This window comes from Propithecus coquereli, unplaced genomic scaffold, assembly GCF_000956105.1.
Source record: "Propithecus coquereli isolate 6110/MARCELLA unplaced genomic scaffold, Pcoq_1.0 Scaffold536, whole genome shotgun sequence".
Taxonomy (NCBI): Eukaryota; Metazoa; Chordata; class Mammalia; order Primates; family Indriidae; genus Propithecus; species Propithecus coquereli.
The window spans coordinates 1,080,418-1,096,797 of record NW_012151241.1 but is presented as its reverse complement, the minus strand read 5'-3'; the positions used below and the strand labels follow the sequence as shown (position 1 = coordinate 1,096,797).

The window sequence follows — 16,380 nt, the reverse complement described above, 5'->3', positions numbered from 1 at the left end:
TACTTGGGAGGCTGAGGCAGAAGGATCGCTTGAGCCCAGGAGTTTGAGGTTGCTGTGAGCTAGGCTGATGCCACAGCACTCTAGCCTGGGCAACAGACTCTGTCCCAAAAAAAAAAAAAAATTCAAATAAAGGGAAACTGAGGCTTGAAGTCTGATGGCCATTCTTTACTCTAAATTTCTCTCTGAGGGGCCTGGAGAAAGTCACACCCACCTTAACATTCCTGTCCAAGACAAAACCTTGCTTCCTTAACCAATTGCTATCCAAAGAATCTCTGAATCCACCTATCTCCCCTAAGTTCCCTCTTCAAGATATCCTGCCCTTTCAGACCAAACTAATGCATAACCTCCATGCATTGATTTACAATTTTGCCTGCAACTTCTGCTGTCCTAAAATATATCCCTGCCTTTAAAAAACACTTGCTTGTAAGCCATAGGGGAGTTTGGGTGTTAAGGGTTAGCTGCCCATTCTCCTTGCACGGCGTCATGCAATAAAAATGCCTCTGTCTTCCACTGCAACTCTTGGCGTCAGTGTCTGGCTGTGCTGTTTGAGGTGAGCGGATGCCAGTTTGGTTTGGTAACATTTTCTGATTCTAAATTAAACTCACTGCTTGGTGGTGGGGGCATTCTGAACCATCTTTGGTCCAGAATGCTGCCCAGTTCCAGAAAATTTTTCTTGCTCAACAAAACTTTGTTAAATTTAAAAGTAAATAAATAAATAAACATCGCCTATTTCTCTGTCCTTGAGCGTAGTAATTACCCTCAATAGGTGTTCCATCATGTAGTGATTAACCACATTTAAACTCCCTCTCAATCTACTGCCTGAGCTTAGACTGTCCTGCTCACAGACCTCAACTAATGAGGCAGCTCTAGGTGACCATATTTTGTACCATGTGACTAACTCTCCAACCATAGCTGTTTGAATTGGGGTTGATCTTTCATCAAAGTGAGGCCAATTTGTGAAATGGTGTAATATAAAAAGTACCCAAACCATGACAAAACGAACTGGGAAATAGCAACAGGAGCAGTGTCTAAAAGGATGTTAAGTGTTTATGTTAGGTAGATAGTGAGGGATTCTGGGTCTCCTAGGGATGAAAGTGGGTGCTATTGCCTTGGTACAATTGCCCCACCTGGGAGGAAGGACAACGGTGGACCCCAGGCCCCCATCTTGGTCCTTTTTCACCCTAATCCTCTCCCAAGTGACTGCCATACCTGGGGGAGGAGGGAACACCCTATGAATCGACCAATCATAACTTAGTGCACCAGCTGCAAAAGAATCCAGAGGACTCTCCAGCCCACAGGCCAAGCAGCACAGGTAACATAGAGTCCAGAAATTGAACTAGAACAACCCCCACATAGTTAAGACTCAAGTCATGCAACTCCCAACTGTCCAAGCAAAGTGGTTCCATGGTGATGTCTGAGCCACAGGGAGGTCCTAATCCAGGCATTATGAAACAAGACTAAGACCATAACCAACCCCTTTTTGCACCCTTCATTTTGCTCTCCCTTTGCTGCGACAATGGGTCCAGTCATCATCTGTGGCATATGTACCATGCTCTGTAAACATATATCTTGCTCTTGCTCTGTAATCTGATCTTTTTCTCCTCAATAAACCTCATTTTCATGCTTGCCTTACTTTGGTGCATCTGGTCATTCTTCAGCCATGAGCGTGTCAAGAATCAAATCTGACATTTAGAGGCCAAAGGTGTCATGACAGCCTTAAAGCAGTTGAAACATACGCCTTCCAGACCCTACAAGTTAGTAGAAGCTGTAAATAGAGAAAAGGTGTGGAGAATGAGTAGTTGACTGGGGAAAAGAGTGGGCACAAAGAGAAGCAAAGACTGAAAGTAGTGAAGTTAACATTAGTAACATAAATGTTAAAATATTAAATGGAAGATTCATGAGTTTGGGTGCAGAGATTCCCAAAGTTGCCTTGGATCCAATTCTAGTCAAATTGTGTTATTGAAGTCTCGTATATGTTGTCGAAACCACAAGGTGGTTTCAGTCTAGGTTCAGTTGCCCATGGCACAAAGATCCAATCATTGAGACAACAAGGATTGCCAAGGAAGAGAGGAATTCTTTAAATATGACAGATGGGAGAAGTTGTGTCAAATCTGTCTCTCCAACTAAGGGAGACCATGGGATTTTAAAGGAGAGGCCATGTGCATAGGGACAGGGCATGGTGTAACTAACAAGGAGCTACATGCATTGGGGGCAGGTTTTGAGGGATAATGAATTTTGGCATCTGGAAGTCTCCCCAGGGGCCTTCAAAATCTCAGTTCCTTTGTCTTGCAGAAAATCCACCATTTCTACGAAACAACTCAAAAGGTAAGTAGTTAGTTAAGGGAGAGGATTATGAAAATCATATGGAACAATTGAAATTCGTTCAGTACATTTCTGGAAATCTAAGATAGTTGGCATTCTCTACTGTATAACCATCAGGAATGTGGAAGTGATGATATTATCTTATATTAGTTCACCCTGCTTCTATCCTTATAGCATCTCCCCCTAAAGTTACCAAAGTTGGGTTCTAAAATATTAGGAAGCTTCTCTGCGCCCCTGATTCACTGCTTCAGTTGCCACCAGTGCTGCAGACTCTACCAAATGATCGAAGAACTCTCTGCAACACTGCATCTGAGAAATCAACCTTCTGGCTTTGGGAAAATCCCATGACTGCTTCATTACAATGTCCCAAAGGCAATGGGAGAGTACAGAATTCAAAACACCGTTTCAAAACTCAGATTATCTAGGATATTGAGGTTTCCACTGGGTAATTTTTGTGCAACTAATTCCCCATTCAGTCTCTTCAAGCAAGAGGCAGACAGCCCTAGCAGGTGACTTTATTTTTTACTCTTTATTCTTTTTATTTTAAGCAAAGTAATACATGCTGATACTCATCCTGTTAACACAGGTCTGTTGAGACCAGAGCATTTCCCAGCCCCACGTCACCTCCATTTTCCTTGCTTCTGAGTCAACTACTTTCAATTCTTTTTGTTCAGGAGTTGGTAAACAACCCATGAGCCAAATCTGGTCAACTGCTTGTTATGGTAAATAAAGTTTTATTGGAACAGCCATGCCCATATTGTCTATGGGAGCTTTCACTCTACAAGGGCAGAGTTGAGCAGTAGCCAGAGACCGCATGAATCCCAGGGCCTAAAATATTTACTATCTGTTTGCAGAAAAAGTTTGCCAACACTCATTTTGGTTGTAGCTTTTTTTCTGAGACAGAGTCTTGCTCTGTTGCCTGGGCTAGAGTGCCGTGGTATCAGCCTAGCTCATGGCAACCTCAAACTCTAAGCTCCAGCAATCCTCCAGCCTCAGCCTCCCAGAGTGCTAGGATTACAGGCATGAGTCACCGTGCCCTGCCCTGGTCGTACTTTTGACATTTACTTCCATATTACTAAAGAACATGGTTTTGTGGCTACTTTTTTTTTTTTTCTGATTTAGGCAATATCTATTAACTTCCCAGTATGCAATACAAAGATTTAGCTCCTTCCTCAGTGTTAAGAGTGGTGAACTTACTAGGTGCTCACGGCAAGAGTGGAGAAAGATTTTTCACACAAAGTTTAAGACAGAAAGAAGGAAAAGTTTATTTTACTTTTTCCACATGGAAAAAGGGCCAGTACAGAAGTGAAAAAGGGAGAGAGGAGGTGCTGGCCTAGAAAACCGCTACTGGGGCTTTTTATTTAGGGGTTGTAAAGAGAGGAAGAAGATTTATGGCTGTAGCCAAATTAACAGGGTATAGCTGTCAAACTGCGGCATTCATTTCTTTTTTTTTTTTCTTAGTGGCCAGCTGGTAACAGAAGCGCCAAGAGTTGGCTTCTCCCATTTTCCTTGGAGACAGACTTATCAGTGTGGATGTGCTCTTGTCTGTGATTTTGTCCTTGAGATATGGTTTTGGGCAGGAACTAAGGGCTGAAGCTCATACTCCTGCTGTTTGCTCAGGAACTCAAGGCTGTAAAAGCAAATTTTCAAAAGCAATTTAGTGTATAATCTATAGAATATAAAAGAGAAAGGCTTACATTTCCTTTCTGTATGCTCAGCTCTTTTCAGATGTTGTAAAAATAGAACCCTGCGGGGTGGGGTGCCTGTTAAAGAGAGAGTTCACATTACTGATTTTAGCCCTTACTGAGAGACTGTGGGTTTAGATAATTTTTTCTGTTATTTCATTAGCAAGGCTGTCCTTTCACTCAGCACATACACACACACACACACACACACACACACACACACACACACAGACTCTTCTCATCCATTCTTTCTAATATTATTATATGGTAATTTAAGTTAGAAGAAATCAATATTTAGTGTTTACAGTATCATGATCATGTATGCTATTTAGGGCTTAGCCCTGTAGTAAATCACAATTGTTTTCCATTCCTGCACTTCTTTCTGTTTTCCCAGAGATAATGTCAAAAGAAAACTGGAGTGGCTATAATATCACACAAGCAGATTTCGGAGCAAAGAATATTATCATGATAAAGAAGGTTATTTCATAATGAAAAAGGGGTCAATTAAGAAGATATGACAATCTTAAACATTTGTACACCTAATAATGGAGCTTCAAAATACATGAAGCAAAAACTGATAGATTAGTAGTTGCCTAGGGCTGAGGAGTTTGGGGAAAAATGGGAGTGACTAACGGGTACATGATTTCTTTTTTTGGCATTGAAAATATTCTAAAATTGATTGTGTATAATTCTTTGACTATATTAAACATGATTGAATTGCACACTTTAAATGGGTGAATTGTATGATACCTGAATTATATCTCAATAAACATGTTTGATAAAAGTTAAAAAGATACTATACTAGATGGAAATCTGGATCTACACAAAGATATGCAGATAACCAGAAATGGTGAATATGTGGGTAAACATAATATTTTTCTTATTTTAAAAATCTTTTTTAAAAACCTGTTTAAAGCAAAAATAATTTATTGTGCATTTATAACACAGGTAGAAGTAAAATTGTGACAATAGCAAAAATATAGGAGGGAAAATGGAAGAATACTTTTGTAAGCTTCTTATACTATACATAAAGTGGTATATTCTTGCTTTAAGGTAGACTGTGCTAAATTAAAGATGTTAGAAACCCTAGGGCTGGGCGTGGTGGCTCACGCCTGTAATCCTAGCATTCTGAGAGTCCCAGGCGAGAAGACTGCTTGAGACCAGGATCTTGAGACCAGCCTGAACAAGAGTAAGACCCTGTCTCTATAAAAAATAGAAAATTTAGCCAAGCGTGATGGCTCGCGCCTGTAGTCTCAGCTACTTGGAGACTGAGACAGGCGAATCGCTTGAGCCCAGGAGTTCGAGGTTGCAGTGAGCTATGACGATGCCACTGCACTCTAGCCCCAGCATCAGAGTGAGACTCTGTTTCAGAAAACAAACAAAACCCGCCCCCCCAAACCCTAAAGCAACCCCCTTAAAAAAATAACAACTATAGCTAATAAGCCAACAAAGGAGGCAGAATCATGCAAATCACAAGCTGAATTATTAAAAATTTCTCTATAAATCAAGAGAAGGCAAAAAGAGGTGGGCGAGGGAGAGAGAGAAAACAAGATGTGAAAAACAGAAAACAAACAGCAATCATAGTTACTTTAATGAAAATGTTTTAAACACCCACACTAAAAGGAAGAGATTGTCAGACTGTATAAAAAAAGCAAGACCCGCTACGTGCTATCAACAGGAGATCCAATTTGAACATAAATTTTGTCATTCCCTTCTTCCCACTGATTTCTAGGTAGCCGGTCAGCTCCGAAACAAAACAGAGGCCGTAGGATCCGCTTCTCAGCAGATGGGAAGTGATTTCCATCGCGCTAGCCAACCGATACGCGAGTTCCCCGCCACCCAAAGCCGCGCGAGAGTTTACTTGCGGCGCCGGCGTCAGCGTCACGTCGGCGTCGGCTTCGGCCACGTTCAGCGGACACGGGAGCAAGATGGCGATTCCGGGCAGGCAGTGAGTGATCCGGGAGTTAGGGTCAGGCTGGGGAATGAGAAACTACAGCGACTGTGTCTTTGGCCGAGGAGTTAAAGTGCGGTGGAAGTGAAGGGGCTGTGTCGTCAGGGAAAGAGACGGGAAAATACCCAGAAGTCCTGAGGAACATATATTCCCCTCCCCCATACATTTTCCAGGCTGGAAGCCCGAAGTTTGAGGGAGAAACTTGTGAGGAAATAAAGGAAGTTAGGCTGAGGGGCAGAGAGCGAGACTTTTCTATTTTCCAAAAGCTCGGTCTGAGGCCCCTCAGTCTTGCTTCCTACCCCGCGCTTGAGTTTCTCCCCGCTTGGATGCTCTCGGGCAGTAAGAAGAGAGACAATTCCTGGCTTCCTTAGAGGGCCTTGTTCTTGGCAGAAGCTCAAGTCCTGATTCCCGCCCTCCCTTCTCGTTTTAGGAATATTGTTCTGAGAAGCCACAGAAAAGGGTAGGCATGTAGGGAACTGGGGCATACGTTGCCGCAAAAGAGACAAATGTTGTACGTATTTGAAAGTTTTGCCTTTGATGTGTAATCCATACTTTGATGCGGCTTCCTGTGGTCTCTGCTTCTTAAAGGCCAAAATTCGAGAAACATTAAATGAGTTGGATCTGATGGGATGGTTCTCTCACATGCTCCGAGACAAAGCAAGTGAGCTTAATAAAGTGTAATAGGAACTTTCCCCATGGCTACTTAGGTTTTTCAGTTAATTTAATCTTTAAAGTTTTCGTGGGTTGCACACTATCCAATGACTTCCTAAAAACTGTGTAAAGTACACAATAGAAAAAAATGTAGCCGTTTTCTTGACTTGTTAGACCACAGGGATAATTTAAAGCATTTTTATCTTTAGTGGACATGAACTGAGCTTTCCACCAACGTGTCTTTTTTAAACTGTTGATACCACTTCACCATCTAAAACATTTCTGAGCTGTTCATTTACTTCTCTTCTTTGAAAATGGTATTTGAGTTTGACCTGGGTCCACAAATAATGACTTAGAGTAATTATAAAATGGCATATTAGAATTTTGAGATAACTGAAAATCAGTAACAGTCTGTTATGTGTTCATAAGGCTTATGGCATGTTTTGATTTGATATCTTCATCCGGAAGAGATAGTGGATGTATTATTTTTTAACATTTAAAGATAATAGTGTAATTTCTGTTTCAAAAAAAAATATGCAGGTATGGGCTTATTTTGCCAAAGAAAACACAGCAGTTGCACCCTGTTTTGCAAAAACCGTCAGTGTTTGGGAATGATTCTGATGATGATGATGAGGTAAGGGATCCTATATTTCACTCCTGCATTGTTGGAAATGTAAAATTTTTGAAAATTGAACTTCTGAGTTTGATGTCTTTGCGTTTATTAATTTGTCAATACAATGTTTCAGAGTATGGATTATCAAAAGGAATGTTTAAAGAAAGAAACCACCAATTTTTCTTTCTTTAGAATTTTTTTTTCCCAAAATTTGTGAACTTCACTTACTTTTAAACAGTTACACAAAGTAATTTCAGACAGCTAAAATTGATGTAACAAAATTATCGCTGTAAAGATCCCTAGGAATGAGTTAATAAGATGTCACCAATTTCCTAGAAATTTTTATTAGCAAAGTAGTTTCTGATTAGTTAACCATGATTTAAGATGATTGTATAAGAATTCTTTATTGGACTACTTTTATGGTTATTTCTTCAGTGTCTGCTAGATGTAATTGCTCAGTTATAATTATAGTAGTAAATAAAGTTACCATTGATAGCACTGCTAAAACATCTAATATGAACATTTTCTATTTTAGCAGCCAAAACTGTTTTCCTGTGAAACCCACAATGTATAGCAGAAACAACCCCAAATGTGTGCTTATCTAATATTCCAGTCATGTTTTTATCTCTCTTAAAACAAAGACCTTTGCATCAGTTAATCTGGGACTTCTTTTGGTCTGGCAGAAAAATAGCTTTTCAGTTAGTTTACTAATTATGTATTCGGCTCTATATGGCTCACATTTTTTACAAATAGAGATATAATTTACATATAATAAAATTTGCAGATTTTAAGTATATGGGTTGATGATTTTTGACAAATGTATATGCTGCAATCAAGATGTAGAACATTTCCCTCTCCCGTGAAAGTCCTTCCACACCCCTTTTCAGTCAACCTCCCCACATTCTGCCCCAGATAACTGCTCACATTTTCGTCACTTGGATTAGTTTTGCCTGTTCTATTAATAGAATTTCATATAAAAGGCATCGTACAGTACGAACTCTACGTCTGACTTCTTTTACTTAGTATAATGTCAGTGAGATTAATCCATGTAATTGTAGAATCATGTGGTTTTTTTGTTTTGTTTTGTTTTTTTAAAGTAGAGATGGGTCCTGCTGTGTTGCCCAGGCTAGACTCAACTCCTGGGCCCAAGCGATCCTCCTGCCTCAGCCTCCCAAGTAGCTGGGACTATAGGTGTGTGCCACGACACCTGGCTAATTTTTCTATTTGTAATAGAGACAGGGTCTCATTCTTGCTCAGGCTGGTCTTGAACTCCTGAGCTCAAGCGATTCTCCTGCCTCAGCCTCCCAGAGTGCTAAGATTACAGGTATAAGCCACCGTGCCCAGCCTCAACTTTAGATTTTTAAGTAGTTTTTGAGTAGGTCAGTGATATGACCACAGTTTTATCTTGGGAAGATAACTCTTAAATTGTAAAGTACAGATGGGGAGAAATGAAAGTTGAGGGTCAAGATGCCTGTTGGAAGGCTTTTATAGTTCAGGTGAGAAATGACAATCTTAACTAGGGTGTGGTCAGTGGGAATAAATCAAGACAAATATGAGAGATACCACAGAAATAAACAGGACCTGGCAGCCAAATTGAATATATGGGAAAGGAAAGAGATGAGTTGTATATTAACTGTAAGGATTTCTATTCTGGGTGGCTAAGAAGGTTAACACAGGAGGAAGGGCAGGAGATTTGACACTCGTGTCCATTTGTTTATTGTACAGTGGAGAAGCAGATAACATTTTAAGATTTATTTACAGGATCTTTTTTTATCCTTATGTAAGATCTTTTTTTTGTCATTTCCCCCCATTAAAAAAAATTGAGATATAATTCACATACCGTCTACTTCACCCTTTTAAAGTGTACAATTCACTGGTTTTTAAGAGTTATACAGCCATCACCTATCTAATTTTAGAATATTTTCATCACCCAGAAAGAAATCTAGTGCTCATTACAGTCACTCCTCATTCTCCCCACCCCCACATCCTGGCAACCACTGATCTACTTTCTATTTCTGTGGTTTTGCCTGTTCCGCATGTTTCATGTAAATGGAATCATGCAATAGATGGCCTTTTCTGTCTAGCTTCTTTCACATTAGTGTTAGCAAAATGTTTTCAAGGTTTTAACATGTATCATGTATCAATACTTTATTTCTTTTTACTACTAAATAGTATTTCATTATATGTATATACCACATTGTATTTATCCATCGGTGGTAGGCATTTGGGTTTTTTCAAATTTCTGGCTATTACAAATAGTGCTGCTATAAACATTTGTGTATAGGTTTTTGTGTGGACATATATTTTCATTTCTGTTGGATATATGCTTAGGAGTCAAATTGCTGGTTCATATAATCACTCCATGTTTTACTTTTTGAGGAACTGCCAGGCCGTTTTCCAAAGTGGCTGCACAATTTTGCATTCCCATCAGCAGTGTACTAGGGTTTCGACATTTCCACATCCTTTCTAACACTACTTATCTTTTTTATTATAGCCATCTAGTGGGTGTGAAGTGGTATCTCATTGTGGTTTTGATTCACATTACCCTGATGGCCAGTGATGGTCATTTTTGTATCTTTGGAGAAATGTCTATTTGTGCCATTTACCTGTTTTTTAATTGGGTTGTCATTTTATAATAAGTTGTAAAAGTTCTTTATATAATCTAGATACAGGTACCTTATTAGATGTATAATTTGTAAATATATTCTCCCTGTCTATGGATTGTCTTTTCACTTCCTTGAAAATGTCCTTTGATGTACAAAAGTTCAGTTTTGAGGAAATCCAATTTATTTTTTTCCTATGGTTGCTAGTGCTTTGGTGTCATATCTAAGAGACCATTGCCTAATCCAAGGTTACAAAGGTTTATACTACGTTTTCTTCCAGGAATGTCATAGTTTTTGCACTTAAATTTAGGTTTTTGATCCACTTTGAGTTAATTTTTGTATCTAATATTAGGTAGGGCTCCAACTTCATTCTTTGCATGTGGATATCCAGTGACCCAACACCATTTGTTGTTTCCCATTAAACATCCTTGTGGATTTATTTATTTACTTACTTTTAACTCTGCTTCTGTTTTATGGCCTTCTTCCCTTTGTGGGGTTTGTTTTCATATACAAATAATTTTTAGAATCACTTACCATGGATATAGCAGAAAGATTGGACGTGCTTATCTTGCACTTTCACATTAAATCATCCCAGCATACTGTGTAACACAAAGCAATGTGAAATTACCACAGTATACCCCAGTTTGAGAAGGATGAGTTTGCACAAGTAATCTAGAAAGTTTACCATGTTATTGCTGTTTCTTTTCCATTGTGAAATGAAGCTGTGGTAGCTGGACAGTGGGTACATTAGAATCGGAAAATACAGGCCTGGGCCATTTTGTCGTAGCTTGCTTTCTCCTTCCTTCCCTCTTTTGTCTTTTCCTCCTCCCTATAGAGAATTGGTTATATATGTGATGAAAGGCTCAAGGTGCCAAAAAAGGAATGGTGAGGCAATCCAGAGATAAGTAGTAGTTAAGCAAGTAGTGGGCCTGTCATTCCAACACTTGGGGAGGCCAAGGCTGGAGGATTGCTTGAGGCCAGGAGTTTGAGACCAGCCTGGGCAACATGTGAAGACCCCATCTCTACAAAAAATTTAAAAAATTAACCAAGTGTGGTGGTACATGCCTGTAGTCCCAGCTACTTGGGAGGCTAAGGTGGGAGGATTGCTTGAGCCCAGGAGTTCAAGGCTGCAGTGAGCTGTGATTGTGCCACTGCACTTCAGCCTAGGCGACAGAGAGAGACCTGGTCTCTCAAAAAAAAAAAAAAAGGTAGGAGATGGTCCTAGAGGCCAGGGGCCAGGGTTACCTGGTAGGAACTGGGCTTATCCAGAAGGAGCCAAAGCCACTGGGGAGATTCAGTCTTAGAGAGAAAGGGAGAAATACCTGGTTTCTCCCACGTTCCAGTATACCGTGGGTCCCCAACCTATGGTGAGTTGCATAATTATTTCATTATATATTACAGTGTAATAATAATAAAGTGCACAATAAATGTAATGCGCTTGAATCGTCCTGTAACCATCCGCCTGCTCTCTGTTCCGTGGAAAAATTGTCTTCCATGAAAATGGTCCCTGGTGCCAAAAAGGTTGGGGGACTGCTGCGATATACCATCTCTGTTTTCCATTGGGGGAGCCCATCCAGAAGCTAACTGACAAGGCAGCTGCAGCCTATTTCTTAATGAACAGAATATAAAACTGTTCTTTAGCATGATTCTTCATTACCTATAAAAAATCAGTCTGGTGAGTTGCAACTTGTTCTTGTACTGAGAAGTAAATTTCTTAGTTGAGTATATTTAAATATTTGTGAGGTTTGAATGTATATTAAAATCTTTTTTCATAATCAACAACAAAATTACGAGTGCTTTGGAAAAATGCAGAGAAAGATATTTCATAATTCCCCACATGAGGAGAGCATTTGATACTCCTGGAAAGGAGTTATTACGAAGCAAAGCTATCTGTTATTTTCAGCAATTCAGCAGAACCAAGTAAGTAAGACTTTACAAATTTAAGATCAGACTTTCTCTCCAGTGGTCCAGCAGAGGGGGCCCTAGCACATGAATTCTGTTTCATTTTGTGTTTATATTCAGGTTTAGTTTAAAAATGAGAAAGTGGTAGTCCATTGCTTTTAATTATTGTTGAATTCCTCTTTTTAAAATTATCAAAACTAATTAGTTATAATTGTTATTTCATTCAAAGGTGGGAGAGATGGCAGAGGAGGTTAAAGTTTTTAACCCATATGAGTAAGAAAACATGTTCTGATGGTGCCGTCTGATCATAAGTGTTTGAGTGGTTTTGCTATCATAGTAATGTGTTTATTGATTGCGTTGTTTCCATCTGTCCTTTTTTCCAGTCGCATTGTCAACACCTTCATGACTTTTCTCTCGGGTTATTATAATAGTTTTGTAACTAGTTTTCTTACTACCTTTCTTCCTTCAAATTATTTCAAATAGTGTAGTCAGATCTTCCTAAAGCACGATTCTAATCACTGTTACTCACTTGCTTCTGAACCTGATTGTAATTTAAATCTAAAGTGCTAGGCTCTACGTCTATCCCCTTCCCAACCCTGGCCCCTTTCCCCCTTGCTCCCCCAAAAATAAATAAATAAATCTAAAATGCTAATCCTGACATTGAAAACCTTAATGCTTTGGCCTTAAAATGCTTATTAACATTTTCTCCTAACTCCATTCCTCCAAGCAAAGTACACTGTCACAGTTGTAGTTTTTTGTAGCTCTGCTTTTCTTTACACTGGAAGTCTTCTCTCTGTCTGTGTAATTATAATTATACAGGATGGCTGTATTATAAATTATATTTATACAGGATGGCTATATTGTAAATTGCAGCCATCCTTCAAAACCCAGTACAAAAGCTACTTCTTTCAAGATACCTTCTTTGATTTTCCCTACTGGATATAATCTCTTCCTTTTTCTGACAGCCTTTTTTTGAGACAGTCTTGCTCTGTTGCCCAGGCTAGAGTGCTGTGGTGTCAGCCTAGCTCACAGCAACCTCAAACTCCTGGGCTCAAGCAATCCTCCTGCCTCAGCCTCCTGAGTAGCTCAGACTACAGGCACGTGCCACCATGCCCAGCTAATTTTTCTATTTTTAGCAGAGATGCGATCTCACTCTTGCTCAGGCTGGTCTCGAACTCCTGGGCTCAAGCGATCCTCCTGCCCCGGCCTCCCAGAGTGCTAGGATTACAGGAGTGAGCCACCACACCCGGCCTTTCTGACAGTCTTTACCTTTCTTATAGCACTTAGTTTTTTAAGCCTTGTATGATAAATTGTTTACATACATGTCTTGTCACTATACTAGAGTATGAGCTCCATGTGTTAGGATCTGGACATCTCGGCTAGCTTCTAAGAATGAGTAAGGTTATTTACTCAGGTGCTCTAGCTGTCTATGTTGTAAAGAGCTAGATAGATAGATGTTTTAGGTTTTTCAGGTCAACTATTCTACTTGGCATGAAAGCAGCCATTAGACAATGTGTAAATGGTGAGCATGAGTAATAAGTGTTCTAATAAAACTATATAAAAATGGGGTGGGCTGTTTTTGGCCCACAGCCTATAACTTACCGATCACTGTTCTATATGATTATTCTTAAAAGCACTTGTGATAACAAATATTTCACAAGAATTATAAGGTGATTAGTGACTAAGAAATTCCTTTTAGATGTTTACTTGTGATAAATGCTCATTTTGCAGAGTGTAATGAATTTTCCTTTTAATTTTGGCAATTGATATGCTTATTTCTAGACAATATATTTATAAAATCCAATTTTGCAACATAAGTCATGCCATCAAGAGGTATGATGCATGCAACCTGAAAATTGTTGCTTCAGATAAAGAAATAAAACCCTTTGACTTCTTTTTTTTTTTTTTTTTTTTTTGAGACAGAGTCTCACTCTGTTGCCTGGGCTAGAGTGCCATGGCGTCAGCTTAGCTCACAGCAACCTCAAACTCCTGGGCTCAAGCCATCCTCCTGCCTCAGCCTCCCGAGTAGCTGGGACTACACGCACGCGCCACCATGCCCGGCTAATTTTTTTTCTATATGTATATTTTAATTGTCCAGCTAATTTCTTTCTATTTTTAGTAGAGACAGGGTCTCGCTCTTGCTCAGACTGGTCTCGAACTCCTGAGCTCAAATGATCCACCTGCCTTGGCCTCCCAGAGTGCTAGGATTATAGGCATGAGCCACCGTGCCCAGCCCTTTGACTTCTTTAGAAGAGAGCTCTACTGAGAGCTCAACCAATTCCATCTGTAGTTCTTTAGGTGCCTTGGTAACATCAACTAGGTGAGGCTGAAATGCTGATTTGAGTGTAATGTCCTGATTCTCAAAGTCAGTGAACCTTTCATTGGATTCTCCAATTAATGGATGTATAAGAGGTCTATTCTTCAAATGATTCACATATGTCATCCTGCCCTGCTCATCAGTGACCTTTGCTAACTGGGGAAAATGTTCATCTGAAATTTCCTTTTGAAGAAGAAATATTTTGAAAAAAGAGCTTTGTTTTTGAAATGCTTGGATTTTTTTGCCACGTATCGTATATAGACAGTTTTACCTTGCAAAGAAATATTCAAGTCGTTTTGATTTGATGTGATATCACACAGAAATGCTGCATTCCTACAGAAATATTCTTCCGACAGTTTACATTGCTGATTCTGTTATTCATAAAATTTATCTGTTCTCGCAGAGATAAAATTTTGGCTAACACCTGTCCCTGTGATAGCCAATGCACTTGAGAATGATATGGCAAATCCACACTGAATACCTCTTTGTTCCAACTTTAGTGTGTTATGAAACTGACAGTGCCCTGTTGCATTTGCATGAATGTAGTTAACAATACTTACAACTTGTTGCAAAGTGTCACTTAAAATAGTCACTTTAGCACTGAGCTTTTGCTTATGCAAGATGCAGTGAAAAGAAATGACAGCATCTGGATCTGTTAATATAATTTTTTTATCTGTGTAATAAACCCTTCATGTTGTCCTGTCATGGAAGGTGCACTGTCTCTGCATACACTCACTAAATTTACCAAATTCAGTCCAACTTCACCACATTTATTTTGAAAGTTATTGAAGATATCTATTCCCCTTGTTCATTTTTGCAAGAGTGCCCCAAGCGAGTTAACTCTTTGTAGCAAAGAAAATCTTCTGTTAAGACGTGAATGAAGTCGTAAGGGAAACCTGGGGCTGTCTGTAGTATCAGTTGATACATCCAAAGTAATTGAATAATATATTTATATTGTTTGCCTCAACCTTGGCAACTGTTATCCACACCGCCTCAGGCAGCTCTTTGTTTTTGACAGATACCCTCAGGGAAAAGGCAGTTGAGCACTGGTGAGCTTTAAGTGAAATAGAGAGCCTTGTGAACAAGTGGTGTCTTCCAGGAACCACCAGATAGGGAATGGGATTTTGAAGGAGCTCTAAACCATTCTGCCCCGACTGGTGGCTGCCAAACTGCTGATTTCTACCATGATTGTGGATGCTTTTAGTTTACCATGGCACTAGGGAGGGGATGTTGGAAATAGGGCAAGGTAATACTGCAGAGCTCAAGATTCTCACCAAGATTCAGCTGTTGTTCTTGAATAAATACAGGCACTGCTGTAAGCCTTCAGTTAATTTCCAGAGTTCTAAAAAAGTTGATTCTGATATTTTTTGCCAGTGTTTTTGTTGCTTTAATAGAGAAGAGAATTTTCAGAGTCCATACTCTGCCATTTTCAGTAACTTTCCAGGTTGCCTTCTAAGCCTCTTCAATATATTTTTGCACACTTCAAAGTGATCTTACTGGTTTTAAAATCACTATTGACTTCCCGTTGCTCTTAGGATAAAGGCTAGAATCCTTAATTTTAACCTATAAGGTCATACATTGTCTTGCTTTTCTTTTTTCTCAGCCTCTTCTTCACTCTGTCTTATTCTTTCAAATTGTCTGAGATCATCTAAGTAATTTTAGTGTCACATTTTTCAGTTTCATAATAAACTCTATGGGGATTTTGATTGGAAACATTGAATTTACAAATTAATTTAGGAGAGAACTGATATTTCAGTAATTCAATCTTTCCATTTATGAAGATGGCATGTTTCTTTATTCAGATGTTTTAAATATCTTTTAGCCTAACTATAATTTCTTCCGTAAAGGTTGTACATGTCTTTTGTTAGTGTTATTTCTAGGTACCTTATAGCCTTTGTTACTGTTGTATAAGGGAACTTTACTAATTTATTATTAGAATATGTATGAATGTTTCTCATTTTTTGGTTGATAATTCTAGAACCTATAAAGTTTTAATAGTTTGCCTGATGTTTTTTGGATTTCTTACATAGACAGTCATATTGCCTGCAAATAAGAATAATTTTTCTCTTTTTAATTCTTTATCTCATCTGTCATTTTTCTGTGTACTTATGTGTGTATATTATTGCACTGGCTAGAAACTATAGTATAGAGATAAATAGAAACAATGATAAAAACAGTCTTATCATGTTCCTGACTTTAATGTGAATTGCCCATGAAGTTTCACAATAAAATGTGATATTTTCCTTAGGTTTTTGCTACAGTTTGTAGTTTGCCAAGAATCTTTATCACAAATGAGTATTAAATGCTAATGGATTTTTAGCATCTATTAATGTAAT

At 39.0% G+C, this 16,380-nt stretch overlaps 1 protein-coding gene across 1 annotated transcript in view; it reads left to right on the top strand.

The window, feature by feature from the left end:
• The first annotated feature begins 5,906 nt into the window (after nucleotides 1–5,906).
• The window catches only part of NSRP1 (nuclear speckle splicing regulatory protein 1), a 40,835-nt gene continuing 30,361 nt past the window's right edge, over nucleotides 5,907–16,380 (top strand). Inside the window, exons 1-2 of the mRNA XM_012657317.1 lie at nucleotides 5,907–5,955; nucleotides 7,150–7,243. Coding sequence (XP_012512771.1) covers nucleotides 5,936–5,955; nucleotides 7,150–7,243 — 114 coding nt within the window. The 5' untranslated portion in view covers nucleotides 5,907–5,935. The remainder of the gene's footprint in view (nucleotides 5,956–7,149; nucleotides 7,244–16,380) is intronic.